This window comes from Scleropages formosus, chromosome 7, assembly GCF_900964775.1.
Source record: "Scleropages formosus chromosome 7, fSclFor1.1, whole genome shotgun sequence".
NCBI lineage: Eukaryota > Metazoa > Chordata > Actinopteri > Osteoglossiformes > Osteoglossidae > Scleropages > Scleropages formosus.
In genome coordinates this window covers 30,733,871-30,761,484 of record NC_041812.1, presented here as the reverse complement: position 1 = coordinate 30,761,484, position 27,614 = coordinate 30,733,871, and the positions used below count along the sequence as shown (strand labels likewise).

The following is a 27,614-nucleotide window of genomic DNA, read 5'->3' as shown; positions in this document are numbered from 1 at the left end:
AAAACAGACAAAAGAACTTGCTTTAAGATAAATTTATTGTTTCATATATAGTTCAGATTTGAATACTGTCAAAAAATACATTGTATGATTTACATATAAACAGAAAATTTTGCTTACCAAGGCAGACTAAATGTGAGCTATACTGAATATCAAATTATAAATAATAAATATCACAAAACATGTAAACACTGAGCAGGTAAGGTTATTTTCCATTGCAACACCTCAAATAAAGTGGGTTTTGTAACAGTACAAAAAAGCATATTTGTAAGAATTATTTTCCAGTTATTGTGGAAATACACAGTGCACACAATGTTTTGTTTTTAATGTTGTTAGGTTACTTTTTCAAAGTGGTCCGCAGTCTGATGTGTTTACTCACGTTGCTATAGAGCAATACCATCAAATTAAAAAGGTATAGAACAAAAAACACGGATTCATATTCTAATGAGGAACGCACTCCGTGTTTGAGAGGAATTAGTTGTGCCCAAATGCAGACTCTTGTTTTCTCATTAGACAGAGGGTCAAAGATCTTTGATTTTGTTCTGGGCTTTAAAAATCCCATAATGAGCCTAACATCGCGGGGAAAAAGGTGGGGCGGGAGACTGAGTGAAGGACTTAAGCTCATAGGCAGCACCACTGTCCACTTCCATGGATTTGCGGGAAAACAGTAGCCGGATGTCTCTGTAGAGGTAGATCTTTCCAGACTTGGAGCTCTGGAACCTGGGGCAGGTCAAGGGGAAGCAACACAACAATTAGTTCACATTGACTAGTCACAGAACAACTTGAACAAGGTGAATATGACGTAATACAATTTTAAATGTGGTACTCTATACATACTTACGATCTTTGGACAAACACTAAAAATACAGAACATTCAGGACTAAGCACAAGGTTTAATAAATTTTCACACTCCAGCACATAACTCTGGTTCACACAATGTGATCAGGTAATGATTAAAATAATAATTAAAATGCTCAAAGCTGGCAAAACATTTTTTAAATAAAAATACTTCAAGCAAGGTACGTAGCTCTGTACTGTTATATGAAATAAGTAAAGAAGGCCATAAACAACATCTGGAAACCAGTATGCTCTCCTGACTCGGCTGCAGTATGAAAACAAATACGAAGTGTGAATGTTAGCTGACCTCAAGTGAATAAGGTACCGCAATGTCCTTTCTTGGCTGAGGGGAAAGGGGAGGGGCTTAATGCCAGCACGTTCACACACTCCCTGCTTCACGGGAACCGAGAAGGTCCTTTGTCTCAAGAACGTCTGGTGACCGGCTGGCATCTTCCTCAGATCATACATCACCACAAACATCTTCACTACTGTCTTGTTTGGGTTGAATAAGGTCTGGTGAGGAACAGTAAGCAAAAATGTAGTTTGTGAGACAACTGGTACAGCCATTTTGACTGAACATTGCTGATGAAAACTTCAGAAATATTTATCCAACCAGTCAATTTTAAAAATTTAAATATATAATTTTATTTGCAGCACACGTCAAATATTGCACTGCAAATAAAATCCATTATAAAGACACCATACTATATATTAAAAAAAAAAAAAAAAGTTTCCTTCAAAAGAAAATGCTGTACAGCACACAAGCATATAAAGCATAAATTCCATTCTTGACAACAGGGGGCTCCTTTCCCTCCAATTTGAACTGGAACCCATATTTTCATTTCCAAAGTTCTCACTCCATTCCTTCTGTTCTCTGGGTTGCTTTCCAGATGTATTTGACTTTACAGATGTATTTACTTAAAGAACAGAAGCAGGTAACACAGCAAGCACATTTTAAGATGATGGTACCATCAAATGGTGGTTCCATTTAGACACGTTCTCGTTTTAAACAATTGTGAAAATTATAGAGGTGGAAGAGCTTCAAAAGATTCCTAAAAGCCATGATTCTTACCACTTGGATTGTTCCTGAAGGAGGTATTCGATAACCCCGTTTACCGAGGGACTCCAAATTTATAACTCCCTGAAAACAAAACACAAAATGAATACAAGATCAAATCTGTCTGGGAAAATACAGCTAGATGCTCTATTCAAAAACATTGCTAAATGAAAAACTTAGAAGTTTCTGGTTTTTGTCTGTATAGAGATAGGCTGATCACCATGTATGGGGAAGGTGCATTGTCATCGGAGACGCTGTAGAAGGACACGTCAACGGGCAGGGTCATGTGACCAGGGCAAAATGTTCCGCTGGCTCCCACCTCAGCCCTGAAGCCTTCCACCGTACCCAGGGGTTCCAGGCGGTAGTTCAACACACACTCCTGTGAACAGCATTTTACCCACACCTGGTCAGCAGGTCCAACCAATCTGCGGCTGGAGGCAACAAAGCTCTCCTTCCTAGGATTTGATAAACTATCTGAAGTGTCCTTAGCTGGCATCCACACATTTAAACAGGGCAAAACTCAAACCTTTTAGCAGATTATTACGCTCTTAGTTGTATTGTTCCTGTAAAAGCACAGGAACCATTTGTAGATGTTCTTGTACAAGCATGCAGGTGAGAGTCAGTTTTTGCTGGTACAAAAAGATAAAATGAAAGAACCATATGTATATAGGGTGGGAATAGTGGCTTGGCGGGTTCAGCCAGTGCCTGCTGGGTGGTGCGTTCGGGGTTTGAGCCCTGCTTGGGGTACCTTGTGACGGACTGGCGTCCCATCCTTGGTGTGTCCCCTCCCCCTTCGGCCTTGCGCCCTGTGTTGCCGGGTTAGGCTTCGGCTCGCCGCGACCCCGCTCGGGACAAGCGGTTGTTGACAACAGATGGATGGAACAATATGCAGATGTTCAGGTATGTATGCACGCATCATTTCCTTTGTACCTCAAAGTTTCCGAGAAGGCTGAGGCTTGCTGGTGGGGCGCTGGTGCTCAGCACCTGCTGGTCCATTTCTGAGACCTTGTCCTCTCTTTTCAAAGATGCTCTGCACATATAGGTGACATGAAAAGAATGCATCACTTTACACAGGACACAAAACTGCACTTTTATACCTGCTGTGCTGATTTGTGCAATGTTTTGCATGACCTTCAGCAAAGGTCTTTCTGTCACAGTTGTAGCCTGTTCTTACAAAAGATAAGCCACATGCAACCATTCCTCACACAAGAGAGTTCATTTGTTGTCAAATCATGCTCTTAGGCAAATTCCAGTTCTGACAGGGTCCAAAAATCATTGCTTCTTACAGGGGAATAAAAGGCTCCCAGACAACAAAAAACAGAAAAAAGGTATTATGTATGATAGTGATAACAGTAACATGTTATAAAATTTGGGGAAAAAAATTTCCAGCTAGACTTTTAATGTTATTATTCTTTAATTCACTATTAATAAGCACTGCTCCAATGCGGAGTCTGAGGTGTATGCTGGAATCACAGGGTGCAAAGCAAAGCACGATGGATGAAAACATGATTTCAGAGATATCAATGACATAAAAAATGAAGTTCACAAGATCACCGTGTCTTTCACTCTGAAAAACATCAGGACACTACGCTGTTCTCACGTTACTATTAAATGTGTGAGGCTAAATCTTCATTTTACTGTGAGATTAAGGCTTTTATTCATGCTAATTTAAGGGTGTCAATGATATTAAAACCATTAATATGATTCGAATAACCAAGTTACTAGTTACATATATATAGCTTATTTATATAAGGGCTTGAACTCAGGGTTGAATCCTGAGTAAGTACTCTTGAGTAAAGTGCCCTGAACTGCTCTAGTACAAATGATCCTGCTATATAGTCACTTTGGGGAAAGTATCATAGTTTCTTGTATTAAATTACTGCTTTGAACCTATAACCAGGGACCAGAGTTATATTGTCAGGGTTGACAGCTTATGTGTGCAGGATGAGTATGGATGTAACATGAGTGTGTAATAAGTAAAACACAGTTACACTGAATTTTTATCCTGTAGTACAAGACATGAGTGTATTTTCATAAGCTGTTCAAGTGGTTTTATGTTATTATGAGACCCTGTTACATGAGGGGTGAGTGTACTACAACTGTGGCAGAAAATCAAAAGCAACAATAATGGGTATCATACAGTATCAGACCAATAACATGAGACCACTTGCCATTTTTGCATCACAGTTCAAAAAGTGTCATATTCAGTATCTTACTGGAAAATCGAGCACCTGACCTAAATATTCATGACCATTCATTTAATTAAAAATGAATATGTATTCCCAATATAGCATTTTCACTTTTTCCATTTAAATTGTGAGATCCTGAAAAACTACCTTCTGTTACCAGGCCACGGCATCCCTCTGCTATGAGTCAGAGAAGTGTCCAGCTCAAAGTACCCAGTCTGACTTCTCCTCTGTGGAACCTGAAGACCAGAAGCGAGAATGTAAATGAAATCAATGCGTCAGGAATCCAGTTAGACCAAAGCCTGACACTATTGTTCAAACAAAAGACTGGCATATTAATGCTTTATGTAAGTACTCTAGCACACTCTAGATGGATGTGATTTACACATCACATTCTACTTATATGTACTTGGTTCAACCAATGCAACTTGGGGTTCACTTATTTTTGCACATGCACTACTTCCGTGTTTCTACTACACACATGATTTCCCCTAAAGCAACATCTGTAATTGGTCACTACACACCTACTGCGTCAGATGAGAGACTGATTTTCATTGAACCATTTCATGGTAAAACTAGGGAACACAAGGGGTTCACATACTTTCAAGCAGCACTGTATGCAAAGATTAAGGTGTACATTTGCTCATGTTAAAATATTTAATATTGTTAACAATGTTCCCTAAAACATGGTGCTTATTAGTGGGCGTGAGGCAAACCCCAGTTAACCAAAAGGAAAGTGGTGAAAATAACTAACAGTGGCGTCACTTCAGTGACTTGAATCTTTGAGCTTGCCTGAAATTTCCTCGGATAACCCACGGATGTTGAATGACAATGGGATATGATGCAAATGTTTCAAAAACAACTTCCAAATAGTTTGCATCAGGCTCGTGAAATCTCCTGAAGAGCATCCCATTGGCAGGCCTGTGACTCATACCTTCATCACAAGGCCAAGGCTGACTGTCTCCACAGACCCCATGCTTCTTTAAAGTTTGGCTACATTTCACATCACATGAATCATGTCAGTGATTCATTTGCATCTGGCAGTGGCGGCTGGAAACCAAATGGGGCCATTGGGGCCTCCAACCTGGGGAAACCGAGCCATGACCGTTTGTGACATCTGGGAGACGGAGGTTTGTGAACTATATTAACTCGTGCCAAAAGCCTGAAATCAATGTTGTCTTCATGACTGTGACAGGGGGGCTTTGGAGATGTGCATATCTGTAGCACGAACATCTAACGGCGCTCAACGATGGGTACACACCGGGCTCGATAGCAGCGGTAGCCCAGTGCGCTGGTGGAAGGCTTTGGTTGCTGTGCCGTCTAAGGAGCGGCGGTTCTGCGTGTTCCAGATATTGCATGGCTTCAGGGGAGACTGTTTAATCGTGTAGGAAACAGAAATTAGTACAAGTCATGCTTGGAAAATATTCCTACAATTCCAGCAATTTTATTCAGATATTTACAAGCTTATAAATGTGTCATGGCAGTAACCGACACACTTACAAAAATACACTTCATTACATAAGTCACATGTGTGAGTCATGTTACTGACTCACTGGAGTACTTTTGTTCTTGTCAAGTGGTGTAACAGGATAGTAATTAGTCATTCTGCAATAGTAAAGATTTGTTTGCTGTGGTCAGACAAGTTTTGGACAGTTTCTCACCGTGACAAGTCCATTCTGTGCTGGATCAGGCCCGACTCGCTGGTGCTGGTCATGGACCATCTGGATAAGGCTGCTAGGGTCCCGATTCTCATTTTGTCCACTGAAGTGGGACTGTGGGATTCCCTTAATCTGTGCTTCGGGGACACTAACCTCTTGGTATTGGGAGCACTTCTTTGCTGTATTGGCATTGTTCTGACACCCCTGTGAGCTGCCAGGACTCTGGGAATTGGGCTCGATGCTGGGGGACTCCTGGGAGCCCTGTGTGGCTGTTTGTAAACTAAGGGATTGTAAAAGGTTTGGAACAGCCTCTGCTGGAGGATTTTCAAGTTTAAAACAGGCTACATTCTGAGGTCTGGAGGAACAATCTTTATGAAAGTTGCTATTTACCACGCTGCTTCTCGAATCTGTGGGGAGGGGTGACACAGCGCCCAAAGGGATGAGGGACTCTACAGGGGACGATGAGCTCGGCACTTTGTCTGCATGGACGCTGCCTTGACGACCGCTCACTCCGCCCGTTTTATTTTCGCAGGTGCGGTGTGCACAGTGCTGGAACTCAGCACAACTGCTCTGGCACTCTTGCAGAGAGCCCAGCGTTTGCTGGGAGAAGTCTTGCCCCGCCTCTTCTAAGAGCCCAGATCTGTCTGCAGGGTGCTGCAGGAGCAGCTTCCTACAGGCAAGCGGCCTGGGGGAGGGTTTTGGTTCAGTGTCCAGTTTGGCTCTGCTACATGAATCGCACGGCATGTCACAGGGCAAAGGCCAGCTCCTCCTCTCACACGCCCCATCCTGTGCAGCACCATCCTGCAGTGCTAAGAGGTAAGAAGCAAGAAGCAGCGATTTGAGGCTCTGTGCCTCATTACATCTCAAAACGCCATCTGGGATGATAGGTCCAGTAAAGTCATAGTAATTTAAATTCTGGGCAATTCGGGCGATGACCTCCTGCCTCTCCTGGAGCAAGGTGCCAATCAAGGAGCTTGATTCATCAGGAAGCTGTGGTCTGGAGCTTGAGCCAGGTGTTGGTGGATTCACTGGGGAGATTGATTTTAAAGCGCTAACAAGTACTTCAGGAGTCTTGGAGTCTTCGGCATCATCAGTTTTCACTCCAGGATGCAGAAGAGCACTGACACCAGGGGAGTCACTAAGAGTAGAATGGAGCAATCTGGTTGCTTTGCCAGAGGGGGAGGACTCTAGGGGTGGGAATTTGCCAGGGGTAGTGGTGGAGTTCAGGCAGACTGAAGGTGGAGAGCTAAGGAGTTGTCCTTGTTTTCTGTAGGAAGAATCACAGTCAGGTTTCTCCTTCTGGAAGGCCAGGCTGGTATGTATGCTGCAAGTCAACACGGGATAGTGAGGTTGCCGTGGCAAGGATTGGACGTGTACTTTGAGGGCCACGCTGTGCGAGACATTGGGCACCGGGAAAGCGTGCTCAGCCGGTGGCTGGGAGAAGCCCCACAGCAACCCCTTGTCCGCTGCGCTGATCCTGCAGAAGACCAGTGGAGCATATCATCAGTCAGAGCACCTCAGATGAAGAGATTCTGGAGTGTATGAGGGTGCACCAACCCGTGAACCTCGGTCCATGCCTCAGGGGGGCATTTAGTTGCCCAGCAGATTAAACTTTGGATCCAGGCTAAAGATTCCGCAGATGCATGATGGCAGCTCACCTGTATAAGATATTCCTGGGGACAATGCCACGTGAAGCACTCAGCCAGGCGCTTAGCTGAGAGAAGAACACATAGGAGCGTATTGCCAGCAGCAGAGTCTTCTCCTCAATGAAGCGATCTCCGCTTCTAAAAACAAAATCATCTATCTTTAACCTCCTTGAAAAGAAATCTGCTCTACTTCATGTCAAGGAAACATTAAGTTCATTAGGAGCCAGTGAGAGTCTCGCACACTTACCCATTTCCTTGCCCAGGGCAAAGGCAAACTCTGCCCTCCAGGTACTTAATCCTGAAACCTTTGGTTCTGTACCATAAACACAACACTACCTGCTACCAGCATAACCACAACAAGTAAGTGAAATATAAACTAACCCTGTCAGTTTCAGCATCATGACTGCTACTGCACCCTCTGGCCTCCACAGGGTCACAGGGTCTGCTGAGTGGTAGAGCCAGTAAAGGCACCAATCCCTAGTGCTGCCTAGGTCCTACACATAGCAGGGACGTATCCCTGGACTGCAAGCTGGAGACCGTTCTGCGCCCACTGACACTGTGCTTCTCCGATGCGTGCTGATTACTCTACATGACACCATCTCACTTGAAATGGACACAATGGCCACAGGCAGTCAATACATCTCTCTCCATAGATACCTTCGTGAAAAAGACACATTGAAGGAAACGAAGAGAAACAGGAACAAGAGAGAAAGATAAATTAACATGGGACACGCACTGTCTAGGAACCGGTTGCAGGATCCATCGCTCCAGCAGTACTGCGTCCTGCTGGATGGCGGGGTCCTCCAGGTCGTTGCCAGGACCCTCTTCACTATAGCAACAGTCAGGAAGCAGCATCACCTCAATCTTTATGGGAACACTGTCCCTCCACAGGACCATCACCTCAGAGCGTGTTCTCTTGGCTTGCTGACACTGTCACAGGGGACATGAAAGGTATCATAAGGCAAGGAAACTTGACAATATGTATTCAGTATACTTGATCCTTTTGTTCTAATCCTTCAAGCTATGAATCTGAGATGAAAACATTTATCAGTTTATTTTAAATTGTATTCTTTTCATGGTTCCATTTTATAAAACCTGTCTTTTTAGAAGTGATTTCTGTTACGGTGTCCCACCGTTAATTGGCAGTAAAATGCACACATACAGAAGAGAAAGGAGTGTGGAAATAGCTTCATTCAGCTTGCTCCCACAGTGTTTACTTCTTATGACCAGTACTTCTGAGTGCTGATGATCAATAATATGTTGTGGAACATTGCACAAGTTCCGAGGATGAATTGTTTAACAACTGGAACTAAAGCGGAATTTGAGGAGTCTTATTTTCATTCATTTTATTTTAAATATATCTTAAAAGTTTAAAAAAAAAAAAAAAAAAAAAAAAAAAAAAAAAAAAAAAAAGTGTTAAAACAAAAAATCAAAAACGTATTTTCTGTGGCTGTGTCCAAGGTTTTTACTAAGCACAACCCATAAACTGACATCTGTATTATTAAACTGTCACTGTTTAGATAAATACAGCTGGAAGTGGCCACAGGCAGATGAACACTGAATACATTTAGGGGGTAAATCAGTCAGTAATCAGCACTGAACAAAAAGTTGTGAAGATGCTTCTTTTACTTCTAGTCAATTTAAATGAGTTTTAATTTTTATGTGGTTTGAAATGTAAAGAAAAAAATGGCACGTTACACTACAATAGACTGATGCCCTGTTCAAGGTGCGCCTTGTTCCACACCCTATGGTTCCAGGATACATTCTGGAAATCACATACTGGATGAATGGAAGGATGAAAGTGTTGGGTATGTTTTAATTTCTTAGTTTTAACCAAGGGTTTTACAGAACCTCACCTGTGAATGCAGGAAAGGAGGATAGTATTATGTAGCTCTTATTGACTGCGTATATTAGCTGTACACGTGACTTTTGAGTTACAAACCAGCTAAGGTGCAGAATTCCTGTCCCAACTGTGTTTTTAAGTTGAGGAGCCAGTGTAGAAAATAAAAGAACAAGTCATGGGGTCTAGGATTAAAAACCCAAGCTGTAACATATATCGTGATTCACAGATGTCATGACCTTTCGCAAATATCGTCTCACAGCTTTCCATTCACAGCAGAGACCAAACACTCTTCCTCACTGCACACAGATGAGTCCTACCTGTGGCAGCTTCTCATTGCACTCATGTTTGGAGGACACAGGCTGCGCTGGAGGGCAGTGGGGCCCCTCCGTGCGGCCCTTGATGGAACATTCTGGAGTGCGGCCTTCCGTGATCAGCAAAGTGAGGAAGACCAAGAATTCCTCGGCATCATATTCAAAGTACTCCTCGGAAGCATCTGCAGAACACGTTGAGTAGACAGGAAGTGAACGGGGGCATCCGAGTCAAATGCAAACGTCCACACTGGTGCCTCTCACTTGATGCTGTGCTAACAGCAATGATCAGAGACTCGTGCAAACGTCTTTCTGCAATAACCTCCATCTGGTCATGGAGGCAATACTGAAATAAAACTAAAGTACAAATGTACCAAAATCAACCTTAATCAAACCTCATTTTTGACTCTTGACTGTGCAATGATTGTTATTTTTCTATGGAAGACAGATTTTACTGTCAGTACATCATGGTCACTTCACTTTATGCCAAAATTTCTACAGCTGACATGTAGCTGTATTAGAGTCATGTGCTGTTTAGCGACGTTTTGCTTAACGACTGACTGCATATACGACGGTGGACTCATAACATTATAATGGAGCTAAAAAATTCTTAACGACGTCGTAGAGCAACGTGTTACTTATGTGTTTGTGGTGGTGTTGCTGCGCTGCCAGTCGTATAAAAGTATAGCGCATACAGTTATGTATCACACATAATACTTGGTAATGACAAAACATCTGTGTTACTGGTTCATCTATACTACTTTTTTTTTTTTATCTTTACAGTGTACTCTTTCTACTTATAAAAAAATTAACAGTATGCTGTTACACTGGCAGCAGCGTCATAAATCTCGTGTTTACCACGTCTCTTGACTGCACTGAGGCTATACCATGTAGGTTTGTATAAGTACACTATGATATTCACACAACGACGAAATTGCCTAACGACGAATTTCTCAGAACGTATTCCTGTCATTAAGCGATCCATTATCTCCATTTATTTTAGATGTTTGTACCCCAAATGACTTGTATAGCTCAAGATCCTTTTAAAATAAAACAAGTTAAGTCTTTTGCACAAAAACTCAACACTGGCTTACTGCAGATTTGAGCACAATACCCTCTGGTGCAATGCCTGTTGCAGCCACAGACAACTGAAGCCACAGCCTGGAGAAAACACCCAGGCCCTGGGGATTCTCAGGCAGACAGGGGGCTCTAATTATGTGTAACTACTGAGTTCTTCCTATTGAGGACTTCCTCTTGGAGCTCCGCCAGTGAGGCTGCGAACAGAGGCACAGCGGTTCTGACAAAGCGTATCAAAAGCCTGCGGAAGGAGAGTGGCATGAGGAATCAAAACCAAATTACATCAATTAAATGGCTCTTGCTGCACTTCTATCACTGCTTTTTCTTTCTTCTTCCGGTTTCTTTCATAGCTTTTTCACGGCCTCAGCGCCAGCATAATCAAAGGCAACTTTATTCCTTTTCCATATTCCACATTGGCGTGGCTAACATATGCAGTCCATTTGGGGAAAAATATCTGGGATTGAGAGGAGATTCTTTGTCTGGGCAAGATTAAGAGCTTTCACATGTTATACAATGTGTTGGGCAAGGGTCATGCATCTAGTACACCAATGCAGCTGTTAACATAATTTTCAAATTAAAAGAAGGCACTGACATTCATGTCATGTATAATTTTGTTACAGATGCTCCTCGACTAACGGTGGGGTTACGTGCCGATAAACCCATCATAAGTGGAAAAAGAATAGAGTACCGCACCTACCGAGCATCATAGCCTGGCCTACCTGAAATGTGCTCAGAACACTTACCATAGCCTACAACTGGGCAAATTTATTCAGGAGACACACATGGGCGTTTAGTAGACATACTAGGATGCAGAAACACAGAATTTAAAAAAACGCTTTCAACACAGTATCGGTTGTTTACACTCATTGGCGTGATCGATACAGACACTGCGAGCGCGGTTGAGTGGATGCTGCGACTCGCTACCATCGCCCAGCATCGGGAGAAAGTATCGTACTGCATATCGCAAGCACGGGAACAGATCGAGATTCAAAATTCGAAGTACGGATTCTACCGAATGAGTATCGCTAGCATACCATCGTAACTTCGAAAAATCGTTAAGTCGAACCATCATAAGTAGAGGAGCACCTGTATGGCGATTTTTCCCTCTATAAATTGAAAATCTGGTATCAAAAACAAAGAGCCACTATACCTAAATTTTATACAGAGCTTGTAAATGTAGGGATGCTTGCGCACACAGCATAGGTATAAAGATATGTACTCTAAGTAGGTTCCTACCATGACCCTACACTGGACTGGAAACACCATGCTGGGCTCCACTCTCTCTCTTCTCACACTCATTCAGGGGCCAGCATGTGAGGTGCAAATGAAGGGCATTCGTATGGTGTGTGTGATGGCATCAAATCATATAGGTAAACTTTGTGGGGAACAAAAAGGAAATGGACCTTAGCAGCTCTTTACTACATTTTCCATGGCATCCAGAGCTTTTCAGAGACACAAAAAAAAAAAAAAAAGGGTTGTCGAGGTGAAGCTCAAGAAAGAATTTACAGTTCAACTGAGGAAAAATGCCCCCGTACATTCAAACACTAATCCCAATCTCACTAAATCCTAGTAAACCCCCAACTGAAGGGGTTTCAAAAACATTGCCAGGCAAAACAATGTATTTCTAGTATCCCACCGTTCTAATCATGTGTGTATTTAGACCTCTCCATCTGTTGGTGTGATACGCTGCTCTGTTTGAGTTTGTATTGTCTTCTCCTACATTAATACATGTAAACTCTCAAATACATCTTAGAACACTGTCAGTCTACATTGTACTGATGGCAGTGCACAAAAGGTACAAAACTGATACATACACATGCCAATTGCCTTAATTGGATGTGCAGACAGAAAACGTATATACTGTAGGCCAAGTTCCCTGTTCAGTGGTGCAATGGAATGGGGTTCATGGAATTTAAATCTGCCACCTCTGAGTCCGTCAATTTCTACCTGCTGATCTTTTAAGATGTGTATGAAAGAGATAAGTTAGAGTCACAGTGACATAACTGAAATGAAAATGAGGTTTCATTTCACAGCTGTAAGAAAAACCCTCCGCTTACTTGGGAAGCACAGATCTCATCTGAGGATAGAGCCTTTCACCGCCACCCTCCATATAATTAACATCTCAATTAAACAATTAACATCTCCATTGCCAACAATCAATCTCATTTAGTGTTTTTATCTCATTTTGGAAAAGAAATCGGGAAACTATGACTGTCCCCCCCCCCAACAACATTAACACCTGAGTGTGATCTGCTATTCTTGCAGTTGGTGACACTTGGGAAAGAGCGAGAAGCCCCGTGTAACACAAGAACCCAGGTGGTTCAGGTTGCAGCAGAGGAGACTCATGAAAGTGATGCCGTTTTCCATCTTGGAGCAGTGGATAGGGCTGGGGGTGGTGGATAGCATACCTACCTGTTCTTCAAGATCCTCTCCTAAATTCTGAGCACGTGGACAACTTTCAGTCATCAAAAGGGGGGAGAAACCTAAAGGCTTTAGCCATCAAGAAGGGAGAGGCTTTAGCCTCAGGACTCCTCTACAAGGCAGGCCTTTTGTAATGCCCATACTTCCACAAAAATGGACTCATGGTAAAGCCAGGTAAAGAAGGGGATGAGAGAAGAAAAAAGGTATGTGTCATGGATAGGGGAACTGAGTACGTGACACAAAAGCTAAGATAAAACAGCACAAGGGAGATCTAGTTTACAGGATACAGCCTACAGCAGTGTTTAATTTGAATAGATCACATGTTGCACTAACTGGAGCTCCACGCCAGTAAGATTACATACCAGTAGAATCATGGTTAAGGAAGAAAGGCTTTAGGGAGCCAGACCTGTTGTGGCATAATATTGTGGAGTTCCCTTTACATATTAACATGAATATGATCATATGCATGCGGCCCAGAAATGTCCAGAAGATGGATGCCGTCAAGTCTCATCTTGAAAAAGGTGTTCTAATTCAGTTATCAAAAAATAATTACTGCTACTATTACTAATGGAAAAGGAAATCTGAAAGTGCAGAGATTTAAAGCGTATGTCCACAGTACATCATATATCAAATAAACCCATTGGAATTTTAAACAAAGGAAATTCTATGGAAAATGCAATGGTGCCCCTCAAACACACAGGCTGGACCTGTGGTTTGCTTCATTGCCACCTCTTGCCCCAGAGGCTATTTTGAGAGAGGCAGCATGCGATGACCAGCCCGGATCCTCTGAGGGGCTGGAGAGTAGCCCAGACATCAGCTGTTTGCATAAACAGATCAGGCCCCCTCCCGAGGTGACCCTCCTCCACCTCGAACTGCTGACACCACTTCTACACCTTCTCGTCTGGTAATATCAGTCCCATCCATACATAGGCTGTGGAAACCAAAATACTACAATGTAGTCCCACTGAACTAAGGGGGATGATGCTGACACAGATTAGATGCAGACTGCATCTCCTGTGCAATGAAAGGTGCAGGATTACACAGGGCTGCAGACAGGACTAGTATGTAAACCGTAGCCAAATCCTGTTCGCTCTACACTGATGGCGCTCATCGGAAGCAGTTGGTTTTGGATACAGAAAACAGGGTGGATCTGACTCAGATCAGACACTCTCAGTCTTTACAGACCACATACGCACCACCGGGAATAGACCAGAGAAGCATTACATTTAGTTGAGAACAGTGAACTCTTACAGACATACCGTCAGGCCATGAATTCACCGAATAATCTGGTCTAAATGTGGGGACGGCACAATACCGTTCTGCATTTCTTTCCTGGAGTAATTCCACATAATTACCTGGCAGAGATTTTAGTTTATATGACTTAACTCCTGCCATATTTAGGGGATAAAAAAAGACAAACGCAACAACAGTAATGCTATTATTGTATGACAAAAAATCATTACTAATGATCTACCTCTAGGCAATGGGGCTGAAATTGTTTTTCTTGGTTGTGAACACATTTACAGAGCCACTGAAACACAAAATTGACCTTCATCTCTGGATTCAGGCACAAATCATCTGGAAAGAGAGGTCAAACCACTATTAACACCATACCCGGGCACTGAAGATTCACGTCATTAAGTGATAACTGCAGCTGATGAATTGCAAAGCCTCATAAGCATAGTAACTGACTGGTTGCCAAATGTGATTCCACAGATGCATTTATACGTCCAACTCCCTTCCCGAGCTATGAGCAGCAGCTCCACAACACATTCACTGTCACAGGGGTGGAACAATTTACAGTTGACATTTTCAGTGACGTGTTAGCGACACGATACAATCCACCTCTAAATCACAGCAATGTCACAAGCTCTGCATTATGAGCCAAGAAAATAAATACACACACACACACACACACACACACACACACACACACACACACACACACACGTGCGCGCACAGTACTGTGCAGAAGTTTTAGGCACTTAGATGTTTTACAAAAATATTTTAGATTGTTATTTAATGTCTTCTGCATTGTCAATGGCAAAGAGCATATTTTAGATTTCCAAGCATTTCTTTTGCAAAAAGTTAGTATTACAGTAAGGGTTTTGTATGTCGTTAAAGAAAGTAAAATAGTAATAAAGCACTTTCCAAACAAGGAACTTGAGATCTTTGTATGGCACAGCGATTAAGTGAAGCAGAAACAGCTGTATAGAGGCAATAAAACTGGGCGAGGGACAATTGTACTGAAAATGTGAGGTTTTTTCAGATGTAGCAGTTGAACTCTCAGATCTTCCACCGTGGCAAGAGTGAGTATAGCAACAAGACACAAGGTGGTCGTCCTCGGGACAAGTGCTTGTTGACGATGGATGGTTACTAAGCTTTGTAGGAAGTTTATTAATTAAGAGCATTATTTTTGGAATCATTCTCACTTTATAGCTTTTTTCCCCACAAGCGCCTAAAACTTTTACACAGTATTGTGTACACACACACACACACACACACACACACACACTTTTCCCACTTTTTTTTTTTTTTTTTTTAACAGCAAAGTAAAATATATATCAACATTTAAGTTTTGGTCTGCTTCAAATGCACATGAAGACATACAGTTAATAAAACAAAATATTGCATTAGTTATTAAAATGAAAACAATTCACCTTTTTTGTGCCACAAGGTACAACACTGGTACTGTACTTCATGTCTACCTAGATCGTGTACATGATCCACAGTCGTGACAGATTACATGCAACACCTCCACAAGTAAGTAGCTTACCGCAAGCAACGGAGAGATAAATTTAAACACAGAGCACACATCTCCACCTACACACATTAAACAGCTTATAACCATGGATGGATGCATGGTGCATACAAGTGGGTATGGAGATCTAGCTGATTCAGCTAATCAGCACAAGGACCAGCTGATTATAAAGCCTGCTCAATGCTAGATGATGCACAAAATCCCTGCCACACTGACCTAAAAGCGGTGGTCATCATAGACACCTACACTGCTCATACTCACTCATCTTAAAGCTACATCCCAAAAACAGGGAAGGGAAATATTTCTTATGTCTTGCAACATATGCTTGCCTTTCAACACATGCATTCTTCTTTCTTTTTAATGTTACACAAAAGCTTTGTGTTTATTATAAACCAAAGCACATAATGGGAAGCACAGGCATGTTAAAGAATAAAAGAGAAGCTGGCAGCGAGAATTCTGTTATAATACGAAGGAACAGGACAAAGCAATGGGACACATTTTAGCTGTTATAGCACCGCGTTTTCAAGCTACCTAAGGAAAAGTCCCTTTAGCATGGTCACTAGTGAAGCAGCTGGTGACATATGGAGCAGCAAAAGAGCAAAATCAGTCCTGCCTGTCAGTGGGAAAGGGCAACAGGTTGAACGCAATATGAAAGTGTGCGGTTAATGAGAATTTTCATGTCATCCATTCAGTGAAAATCTTGCAGATTGCAGTTCTGTTGTATTCTGCTCAGTTGCTTTTTTGTCCTGCCCAAACATCTGATCTATCTTACAGGGGTTTATCAGTAATATCTCAGTGAAAGAGCTGCAAAGTGAGGACAGCATGATGTGTTTTTCCTCACTGGGCCTCTACTTCTTGAATGACATGGAAATTAAGGGGCACAGGGTTTAGCTTCAGGATGCTTTGTCAAACTGAGAAATGAGAAGAGAGTTGTCAGCGAGATACCGAAAGGGCACACGACATGTTTCCAAGTTGCCAAAAAGAAATGGCCCTCAACCTATCAAGGTGGACATGACCAGATACAGAGGATGGAAAGGTTGCCTCACTGGCCCCACCCGCGTGTCTCTAAGTGAGGGTATCCAACCATTAACAATAAAGAACAACCCTAACCCTGAAGCTCCAAGTGAAATGCAACGGGCAACAGTGCTGGGCAGGGCAAACGGAGGCGGATGATCCATTCGTCTTCACGTAGCAGGCCGTGTCGGACACCCCTCCTTAATCACAACTCTGGTTGTCCCTTTAATCCGAGAGGACACGGGATCACGTTGTTCTTAGACACAACAAGGCTAGAGTGTGTAGACGAGGACAAAAAAAAAAAAAAAAAAAAAAGAAATTTTATGTGACAGCCATAAATTACATGCCAAAAAACACGTTAGTGCCTAGACGATGGCAATGAGCTGTGTAACAAGATCACAGGCTCTACGGAAATTTAGATAGTTGTCACTATTTTTAACCCAACTGATGTGATCAACACCACATCTACGCAGCAATGCAAGAGCACTTGCTGGTAAAACTAAAGTGACACAAGGAACACTAGTCATGGGTCAAGGCAGATGGTAATAAGTGACCAAGTTTTGAGCTTTCCAGCCAAAGCACGCCGTGTTTCATTAATAACCGTCTCGCTCTTCGAAACGGTATTTGGACAGAATCCTGCACTTTTTAAAACAGCCCACAGCACAACCAATAGGAGGACAACTGATGCTTTCAACTGAGGTCAAAGAAGGCAGAATTAGAACTGTTATGGAAACAACCCCTGACAATATCACTGGTTTGAAGGTACAAACTGGACTTTTAACCCCTTTTCTGACGACTTAACGGAAGAAATAAATTAATCTCTGATGTGCTCTAGACACGAAGGTGACCATTTTCATTAATGCATTTGGAATCTAAATGACTTCATACATTGGTGTCGTGTAAGAATTTGAAACGGCTTTGAATGGAACTCATGATATTTGTAATTGATTCTTTCATGCCTGAATCAATAAGGTGCCTAACCAAGACAGCAGTACATTCAGAAAAGTGTAGTCTAGTCCAAAATAACAATAGTGCAGGTCAGAACAAAAACTGTACTAGTTTGGGTGTGCAACACACTGGACATAATACATGTTATGTTTTGTCTCAATGCTTCGTGTTTAGACTGTCATTTAGGGGAGAGGCCAAAAAAATAAAATCATCACTGGGTATAATTTATCTATTTGTTCATCTACTTATTTCCTCATTTCTTATTATTATTTTTTTCCCTGAAAAATCCTTGTGTGTTACCCTGTCCTGTAACATGTCATTGTCCTGAAAGACAGAGCTGCTACAAGGAAAAACAAATTTTAGAGAAATCTTGACAATAAAGCCCAATCACTTCATAAGAGTCGGTCTTGATGCACAATTTAAAAAGTTCTCATGTAGCCTTAATGCTTTGTCAGCAGGCTATAATGACATTTTTAGGACCCAGAACACAAAGTCATCATTACAGATTATTACAATATTAAAATGTTTTAATATGACAGAAATGATTTGGTTATGAATTTACTACAAATACTGCATAGTCTGCCTGTTACTGAAGTTGCACAGACAAAAAGAATAAAGACAAACACACCTGAATATTACTCTACATTCATCTGTTTGGATGTCAGAGTTCTCCGGACAAACAAACTACCCTAAACAGACAACATAGAGGCAAACTATGTGTTTCTTCACGGGCAGCTGATGGACCAAAGAGTTCGAACACAGCTGCAAGACAAGCTTCGTTCCTAGTGTGGTGTAACCGAGCTCGCTGAAGGCTACCTGGTACACACTGCCAAGGAGATCAGGGCTCGACAGTCATCTGTGCTTGCTGGGCAACTTGATTCCCATTCCGATTGTCGTTAAGAAGCTTCAGTCTCTACTGTAACACTCACTCTGTAGTTGTCCTCTGACCCACCCCATCTGTCTAGCCTGACATTTCACTGAGTCGAGGCTCATCGTGGTGGTGGGGGGTTGTGTATCTCTCCCCCATGTTGCCAACATTAAAAAAATAAGTGCAATGATTTTCCTGTATGGTTTTTCCCAAGGCACTAAGCGCAACATCTACTGCTGGCTAACAAGAGGTCAACTCACCATAGCTCCTGAGAAAGCAAAACGAAGCACAAAGAAACCATACGCCACGATCTTATTACAGCAGCATCGGCATTACAGTATTTGCCTCCGTTCTAAAGCAAGAGTGAGGGACATCAATGTTTTCTAATTGTACAGAGCAGCACGAAATGAACACTCAGGGCTGCACGTCCGAGACATTGAAGGCTTCAGTCGATACCTCGGCAAACAGCTTGCTGCCATGTGCGCACAATTCATAGCCCAGGCCTTGCATAATGACTGTACTTGGGAAAACACAGGGTATCCGCTTACTGTAACAGCCTCCACTGCCGTGCTGCCCCAGATCTGTCAGGGCCTGTAAAGTGGACCTGAGAGGCATCCAGGCTGCGACACCTTATACAACAGACAGAATGTACCAGGGAAACCTGCAGGAGATTTATTTTTATAATAAAAAAAAAAAAAAAAAAAAAACCTGTGACACAGTGGCCTGTCCTTGAATCTGTAACAGGCCTCATAAGTCAGGCTGGTCAGTGAGGTCATTTTAGATTCCTGCCCTCCTTTCCTCTCAGTGGAAAACACCCATTCCCCCTGCCCGTCGACTCCCGGGACAGATCGCTTCCAGACGTGCAATAAGCAACCAAAAGGCAGGAGAAATGCTACACATACAGTTCACGTGCCACAAAAAACTTCACAATGGAAGTAAAACAGACAAAATTATTGTTACCAACTGCGTAGTGATATCTCTATAATGAGGGACACTTAGCTTAGAGGTTGGCACGCACAGCTTTGGCCCCTGCGTCAAGTCCCGCTGTACTTAAACCAGTGTGCTCGGACAATGTCGTCGCGTCATCGTCCCTGGGACATAAGGCCGGTGAATGCCCTTGTGTGTGGCGTTGGTTCTTGTGCACGGTGAGCAAATTAAATGTGCTGCCAAGAGGCCACGCAGCCGTGGACGGTGAGGGGGTGGGGTCAGTGCCTAGCAACAACAATCTGGTTATATGTCTGGAGGCCAGAACAGAGCAGTCTTCACAAAGACACAGAGTTTCTAGGAGAGGGAGGGGAAAAAAGAAAAAAAAATTTCTCACACGTCGTTTATGCATCAAGACCGGCGGAAACAGATTGAGGAACGACACAGATTTCACATTCAAAGCTCCCTATGCAACATACAGCAAGGTCATTTTCAGGGCACTTGATGGGGCAGCCGGCAGTGTAGTGCTTAAACACGGCAGGTTCCAATCCCACCTCCAGCTGCAGTACTCTGAACTGCTCCAGTAAAATGACCCAGCTGTAGAAACGGGTAACTTAACATACTAAGTCACTTTGGAGAAAAGAACCAGCTAAATAAATGTAAGTCTATTATGTAAAGACAGCCCTGAAATGTCTGTGTAGTACAGTAAAACAGTCATTTCATTTTAAATGTTAAAGCAGAAATCTGACGTAGAGACGGGGTAAACCTTAGCTTGCGTAGAAAGACACCACAGCTGTCTGATCTGGACCAAAAGCAGGAATTTCTGACAAATGTTCCATTTCCATTTATAGATCAGTTCCTTGGTCCCTGCTCGGAGCTGTGAGTGACCCTGATCCGTCATGAGGATCGGGATTCTTCTGGTCACGCCGGGCGGGAGAGAGCGAAGGAGTGAGAAATCCCGACGGCCCAAAGATCCCTGTCGCTGTCGCTCTAAATCAGAACTTCACCAGTCTTTTGCTGTGAACCCAAGGCAGCGCTGGATCGTGATAAGGACTGCAAAACTAGGATGAAGGCAAGAAGGATCTGTTGGGCACCAGAACACATGTTTGTTTTGAATGCATCCTGGGAAGAATATGCACTTGAGCAGCAACAACCAGACCTTTCTAATATGTACATAATATTGAGGTCAGATATCTGTGCTGCCAAACTTGTTGCACTGAGGACTCACAAAGCACAGCTTGTTGAAAAATCCAATTAAACCCAATGTCTGTGGACAAAAGCGTCATGGTTACGCAGCAACAGCTGTTGCATAAACACTAGATTTGCCCCCATTCCATGAAGCATGAGGAAGTTTTTGCACTGCTAACCTTCCCCATTGATGACTCTTCATGATGACTGAGCAGATCAACTTTTGAGGAAAACAATTTGCCGTTTTCATGCGCTGAAGCGCAAAGAAACCAAGGCCTTTCAAAACGACATGTACACGGAATATATAAATGGGAGTAACGTTTCAGCAACATAAATCATGCTTATGGAACAAACGATAACGCCTGAGATTACCTGCCCTCCGTTATGAAAGTTTCAGACCGACTCATTATGTTCAGGCGAGAAATTAAAACGCACGCACCCCTGAACTGTGCCACACTAACCACGAGGACAACACTTAATTCATGTAATGTTGCTCAAATTATTTACGAGGCCTGCAGGGAGAGAAAGCCAAAAAATAAGCACAACTAAATACATTTTAAACAATATGTCCTGTTTTGCACAGAAAGAGCCCAGTTTTTTCTCTTGTTTTTTTTTTTTTAATCTGTAAACCACACACACACACACACACACACACACACACACACACACAGAAACCACTTGTCCCAAACGGGGTCGCAGCAAGCCGCAGCCTAATCCGGCAACACAGGGTGCAAGGCTGGAGGGGGAAGGAACACACCCAGGACGGGGTGCCAGTCCATCGCAAGGCACCCCAAGCGGGACTCAAACCTCAGACCCACCAGAGAGCAGGCACAGCCAAACTAAGCCTAGATCAACTCATCTACTGAATAATACTGGTAGCACGCCTCTGGTTGGACACAGTCCTTCCAGCACAGTCCCATTCTCCAAATTTACAGTTATTACCATGAAGTGATGCTGCACTGATTGGATTTGATTTATCCTGGAAGACTGCTGTAATTACACAGTGTCGCGATTTCCCTCGCGACCGACTGCCTGCTGCACTTTCCAAAGGAGCACCAATCTTTTTCAGACAGGCAAAAAGGAAAGTGTCTCATAATGAAAGAGACTACACTATTGTGCAGGACTCCCAAAACTTCTGTTTGCAGGTGACTTTGTTCAGCTGCTCCACGCAGCGCTGGCGACTTGCACAGCCGCAGTGGGCTGCAAACGCTGACTAACCATACAGTCATTTGTTTAAGCAGACAGGCGCTTGCTTGTATCACTCTCCCAGGGCTCCTCCAGACTGTGCAAACACTGTTTCCATATGGCCTTCGCTCCACATCCTCATCGTAAAGAGAGCATTTTAAGTCTCTTTATGTTTAATGATAGAGGACAAAGACTGATGACAGATGACTGCAATGGGTGGAAGCCAGGAATGTTTATTTTCCAACTTCCATGTGCACTGATGGAACACATGTAACAAATTCATAGAGTAACCCCCCCCCCCAAAAAAAAAAAACAGCACCACAGAACAATCACTCCAACACAGTCTTTTCTGGATTTCCCATATAAAGAAGAGCTCAGTGGAGTCTAAAACACTCAATGTTTTGATGTGAAGTCCATATATAACAGGATTGCTTGTTATTCAGTCATGTTTCTTTGTGAAGCAGCACATTATTAAGCCTGGGGTACACAAAACGTTGACGTCAGTCTCATCCAGCGCACCCCCTCAATTTAAATATGCTTAATGGATCACTTGCCTAGGGCAGGTCACACACAGCCCATTGGGGGGGGGGGGTTCAATGGAACATGATAAAGAGCAATTAAAGTATCAAGAGAACACACCAGTGTCTCATGTGTACAGTCCATGTAAAAAAATGACCTCCAGGACAACAAAGGGAAAAACAAGAGGGAAAGAAAGTAGTGGAAGAACAATATGTTCCCTTGCAGATATGGGACCAGATCCAAGGCCCTTCTGCTGCAGTCTGGTTTTATTATTAGACTCATGAAGGACAGCAGGCTGAGACTAAGCCAGCCAGATCCACCTGGCAGTTAATACTGAGAACACTACGCAGGGATTCCCATGTATCTTATACGCAGCCTTTGCTGTGGGGTCACGTATACTGTACTTTAGGGCATCGGCTCATTTTGGGCCTGCAGCATGAGAATATGCACACCGATGTTCCGGAAATAAGCTCGGAATTCATACATTTACATTTATTAATTTAGCGGATGCTCTTGTACAAAGCCACTTCCAGTAAACACCATATACTGTAGTAGTATCAGCCCACACCTTGCCTTCTTACTTACAGTAAGGCACTTCAGAAATGGGACATGGTCTCACCCCGATTGACAAAAATGCCAAATGTTAATGACTTTAAAAACACCCTGTCACTGGGTTACTGAAAATAAGGGGAGAGTCGCATCCCTCCATAGAGAGATGGGGTCTATACACAGTACGGACACGTTTCGGTCAGGTGGTGGGCAGCACATGCTGGTTACGCGATGGTTCAGTGACTCCCTTTCATTACGGCTTCCTTTCCCAGCAGCGTCAGGCCTCACAGAGACTTCTGAAACAGGTATGTTAGTGTGAACATCTGGCCGAGGTGAACGCAGGAGTAGTTCCACACACACGTGTGCGTACCTGTGCAAGAGGAGGCACGGTGCACGGAAACCAGAGCGCGATCGTCCTCTGTTCCCCTCGGAGCGGTTTCTGCGGCCCATGGGGCAATGAAGACCATAACAGTGAACACAGGGAAACGGGCCAATGCGGCGAAACAGCGACTTATTGGTGTGACTGGAGGTGTTTCTGGGGGAAGCTGTGTGACTGGAAGCCATATACAAGTGCGCACGTGCAGCTGCGTGAGGGAACAGCGGGTACGTTGTGTTTCACTAGGACCGATTGGATTTTAGAGAACCTATCGATCAGATCTCTGGTGGTCACCTGTGTGTGTGTGTGTGTGTTAGAGAGAGAGAGAGAGAGAGAGAGAGAGAGAGAGAGAGAGAGAGAGATGGTTCATTTATTTAACACCGATCGCGTCTCCTACCTCTGTCCGCCTTCATCGTCGGCGGGTTCCGTGGACCAGCCAGGTTCCCGCGGCACGTCTGGATTCGCTGCTCTCTCTGGTCGGAGATCCGTCTCGATCTTAAAAGAGCTGCGCGAGCCGCCGGTCCTCGGATCTGGAGCGGAACCCACAACAACCTGCGTGCACTTAACTCCTCAACAGTAGTACCTCTATAACCGAGAGCGTCCCATGTCCGCTTATGTCCTTGAAACGAGAGACAAATGACTCAATTAGCATGTGTGGGGAAGTGTTCGAGGAGCCAAGAAAGCGGACACCAACCAGCCCCCACGCCACGGACGGGACGGCGGGCACCCGGCGGCCGAGTGTCTCTGTCTCCGCTGCCACACAGCTACACACGCACGCAGGCAGGGCACAACTGAGGCACAACTAGTTAGCACAACTACACAAAGACGCGTCCAACTTAAGGCTCCCGTTCCCGCACCGTTTACCCACACGCACTCGCCCTCTTGCGATTTTATGCCATTTCACCCGCGTCCGTTACTTATTCACCACCCCGGCCGGGCGGGACGATTCGTTTATCGCGACGTTTCGCGCGGCTCCTCCGCGAGACACATGATGATGATATTTCAACGGTGTGTCAGGAGGAGGACCCGGCGGAGCTCCCCTGCCGTGGGGGCTGCCTTCCTACACACTACTAACGTCGCCTGACAACGACTTCTTTGCAAATAAAACAACCAAAATATCACTTCCTGAAGCCATTCTCCTGTCACGCGGTTCCGCGGTCAACAACTTTCCCCGCCTGTGAGCGCACGCAGCACGCATTCCCATCTGCCCTCGGACTTGCTCGGGACGCTCGACGCTCGAGCGCGTCTCCCAGCGCCTCGCGGCAGCCCGTGCTCAGTCACGTGTCCCAACAACAGCTCGCGCTCTCTCGTCACTTCCCCGACGCTGCCCGAAGCAGAACTCGTTGCCGTGGCAACCCGGCAGCTTCAGTCTTCTTCTGGCTTTCCCCAAATCCCGAGAAGTTGCAGGCGGTCCCGCTCCGGGCGCCGTTCTCACGCATGAGTCCTTCTGAAGAAAAGTTACAGAAATAGAGGCCGCAGGTTATGTTTCTAATGCCATTAATCACCAAGCCGCTTCGAAAGAGATTTTGAAAGGAAAATTATTTAAAAAAAAAAAAAAACAAAAAAACAGTAACGCATTGCTTTCAGATGGAAGGTTTTGCACTGCTGAACTTCTTGTGTACAGTCAGTGTATAGTTATGGATACTTAATTCTAAGGCATTTGCACGTGCCTTTACAGCCTTTATTTAGATCAGTCCTCAGATGTTTTTTAATTTAAACCAACGTTATTCTGTGGAGAAGAGGTGACACTGAGATCCCTTTCCATTTCAGATTTAAATCAACGACCTAGATGAATCTGTTATGGAAATCGTTGAACAAGGTAAAACCGTTAATGAAACACTGTATATCACGAACAGTAAGATAATGACTTTTGCAGAATCTGCTCTAAAAGTTCATTAGATCATTTCGGCAATCAATCTTTTCAAAGGTTGACAAAATGAAAGAATCAGTCAATGTCTGTATGGCTCAACTGATATTCCTTTCAGGCTTACACAGTACTTTTTGTTAGAATCCCACAGAGAATAGGTGTCATCAAATTTTAGTTTTTGCAGTTACCTTCCTTTACCTGTTTCAGTAATATCACAAAAAGATATACTCACACACAGTCTGAAACTGCTCGTCCCAAGCAGGTTTGCGGTGAGCCGGAGCTTAACCCGGCAACACAGGGCGCAAAGCTGGAGGGGGGAAGAGACACACTCAGGACAGGATACCAGTCCACCACAGGAAACCCCAAGCGGGACTCAAACCCCAGACCCGCTGGAAAGCAGGACCCTGTCAAACCTGCTGTGCTGCTGCGCCACCGCATCCCCCTACAATAAGAGATACTGAATGTCTTTATAGATCATTACAAGAAACACCTGAATAAAACAGTACCATATTAAAAATCATGCAGCCTGTAGGAAGGTGGTCAGGATTGTCTGTCCTGAGTTTTGCGCACCTACTCGTGTGATGAACATCGGTGCATAAAGTGGGAAGAAACAAACGAGGTTTACTTAAGAATCACATGTCTGAAGCTATGTCTCTTTTTCCTAATGTAATGCACAAATTGTATTTTCTCTGAGATGTACGTCACTTTGGAGAAAAGCATCTGCTAAATGAATAAATTACATGATTTTTACATTTACTCATTCAGCTGATGCTTGTCTCCAAAGCAACTTAGAACGTGAAGGTATTTACACAGGTGGGTAATTTTTACTGGAGCAATTCAGAGTAAGTACCTTGCTCAGGAGTACTACAGCCAGCGGTAGGAATTGAACCTGCAACCTTTGGATCCAAAGATAGCAGTACTAACCACTGTACAACCAGCTGTTTTTAATATGATACTATTTTATTCACAGGGGGGCGTGCTGGCGCAGTGGGTTGGACCAAGTCCTGCTCTCCGATGGGTCTGGGGTTCAAGTCCCGCTTAGGACTTAATTTCTGCACTCATTCAAACTGATCAAAGCTTCATAGAGAAGCATGGCTGGTTCATGGTTTATGAAGTGATATGGTTATAGATACAATTCAGGTGAAGTACTTACTCAAGGCCACAACAGCAGAGCTCATGCAAAAGCCTGAACTTGACTCTTTTCATCATATATCCCGGTCTCTAATCACTGTGCCACCTGATGACCACACAATGTTAAAGAGGCTCAAGAAACCCAAATGATGTTTTGAACACCAAGTTGATAGCGGAAACATAACAATGAAATAATTGAAAAATAAGGAATTTTAAACCAACCAACCAGTGTCAACAACCGCTTGTCTCAAGCAGGGTTGCGGTGAGCCGGAGCATACCTGGCAGCACAGGGCCGAGGGGCGAGGGGACACACTCAGGACGGGATGCTGGTCCGTTGCAGGGCACCCCAAGCAGGGCTTGAGTCCCAGACCCATCACACAGTGAGCATTGGCTGAACCTGTCATACTGCCACCCCCCCCCGAACCCCCCCGGCATTTTAAATCATTTTTAAGTTTTATTCTTTGGAATATTTCTGCAAAGATTGTGAAATAATATCCCCCCCCCAAGTACTCCCACAAGTTTTTTTTTCCCTTTACTGTTAAAATGCTCTGGATTTATGGTTGTGCTATTTTCTTCACCATCATAGGAAATCAAAAAAAAACTTATAAGTAGACATGTAGCAGCTTTGACTCCCATAATGATGTTCAGGTGACCTCGAGTGGTCCACTTTGATTATAGACTTGCTTGAACATGCTGTTTATGCGGAATATATTTTTAAGATGGAAATGATACACCCAGTGCCTCTTAATTCTCGAGTTTTCTATAAATAGGAATAATTAATTATGAAATGAATGAATGTAACATTAATGGTGGTCAGAGAGATTAAGATTCACATGAATGCATTTAGCTGATGCTTTTTTCCCAAAGCAATTTGCAGCGTTAAGTTACTTACGATTCTTTACCCATTTATACAACTGGGTAATTTTACTGGAGCAATTTAAGGTAAGTACCTTGTTCAAGAGTACTACGGGTGGAGGTGGCAATCGAAGCTGTGGGTCCCAGGGCAGTAGTGCAAACTATTATGCTACCAGCTGCCCCATAATAAGACAATCTCATTCTTAAAACTAAATCTAAAATTGAGAGCATTATTGCCTCGAATGTATCGAGGCATGTGTTTACCACAGTTCCTCAGGGATACACAGGACTGGTATTAAAATAACTGTTAAAAATGTGTGAAAACCAAGCTATAGAATAAAAGCACAAGACTACATCGATTTAAGCTTCTGGGAAAACCCAACATTTTATTTTCTAACA

General features: G+C 43.6%; 1 protein-coding gene across 2 annotated transcripts; it reads right to left on the bottom strand.

The window, feature by feature from the left end:
- Nucleotides 1–29: 29 nt before the first annotated feature.
- LOC108929068 (protein FAM214A-like) lies at nt 30–24,154 on the bottom strand. Of its 2 annotated transcripts, XM_018743376.2 has the most exons (13): nt 23,760–24,154; nt 23,357–23,425; nt 9,542–9,717; nt 8,118–8,311; nt 7,394–7,519; nt 5,739–7,212; nt 5,339–5,449; nt 4,228–4,316; nt 2,822–2,921; nt 2,112–2,270; nt 1,907–1,975; nt 1,142–1,347; nt 30–717 (listed from the first exon to the last, which is right to left on the bottom strand). In XM_018743376.2, exons 1-13 carry the CDS (start codon nt 23,773–23,775, stop codon nt 567–569), a joined length of 2,940 nt encoding a protein of 979 aa, XP_018598892.1. In that variant the 5' UTR covers nt 23,776–24,154; the 3' UTR covers nt 30–566. The 2 variants fall into 2 exon arrangements, with proteins under 2 accessions (XP_018598892.1, XP_018598893.1); XM_018743377.2 differs by lacking the exon at nt 23,357–23,425.
- Between the last annotated feature and the right edge of the window lie 3,460 nt (nt 24,155–27,614).

What these genes read in the sequence shown, in the direction of transcription:
- LOC108929068 (XM_018743376.2), bottom strand. An exon ending in CCGTGCCTCCTCTTGCACAG is followed by an intron (nt 9,718 to 23,356) that starts GTACGCACACGT and finishes CGTGTTCTGCAG; the next exon opens with ATGCTTCCGAGGAGTACTTT. An exon ending in GCAATGAGAAGCTGCCACAG is followed by an intron (nt 8,312 to 9,541) that starts GTAGGACTCATC and finishes CCCCTGTGACAG; the next exon opens with TGTCAGCAAGCCAAGAGAAC.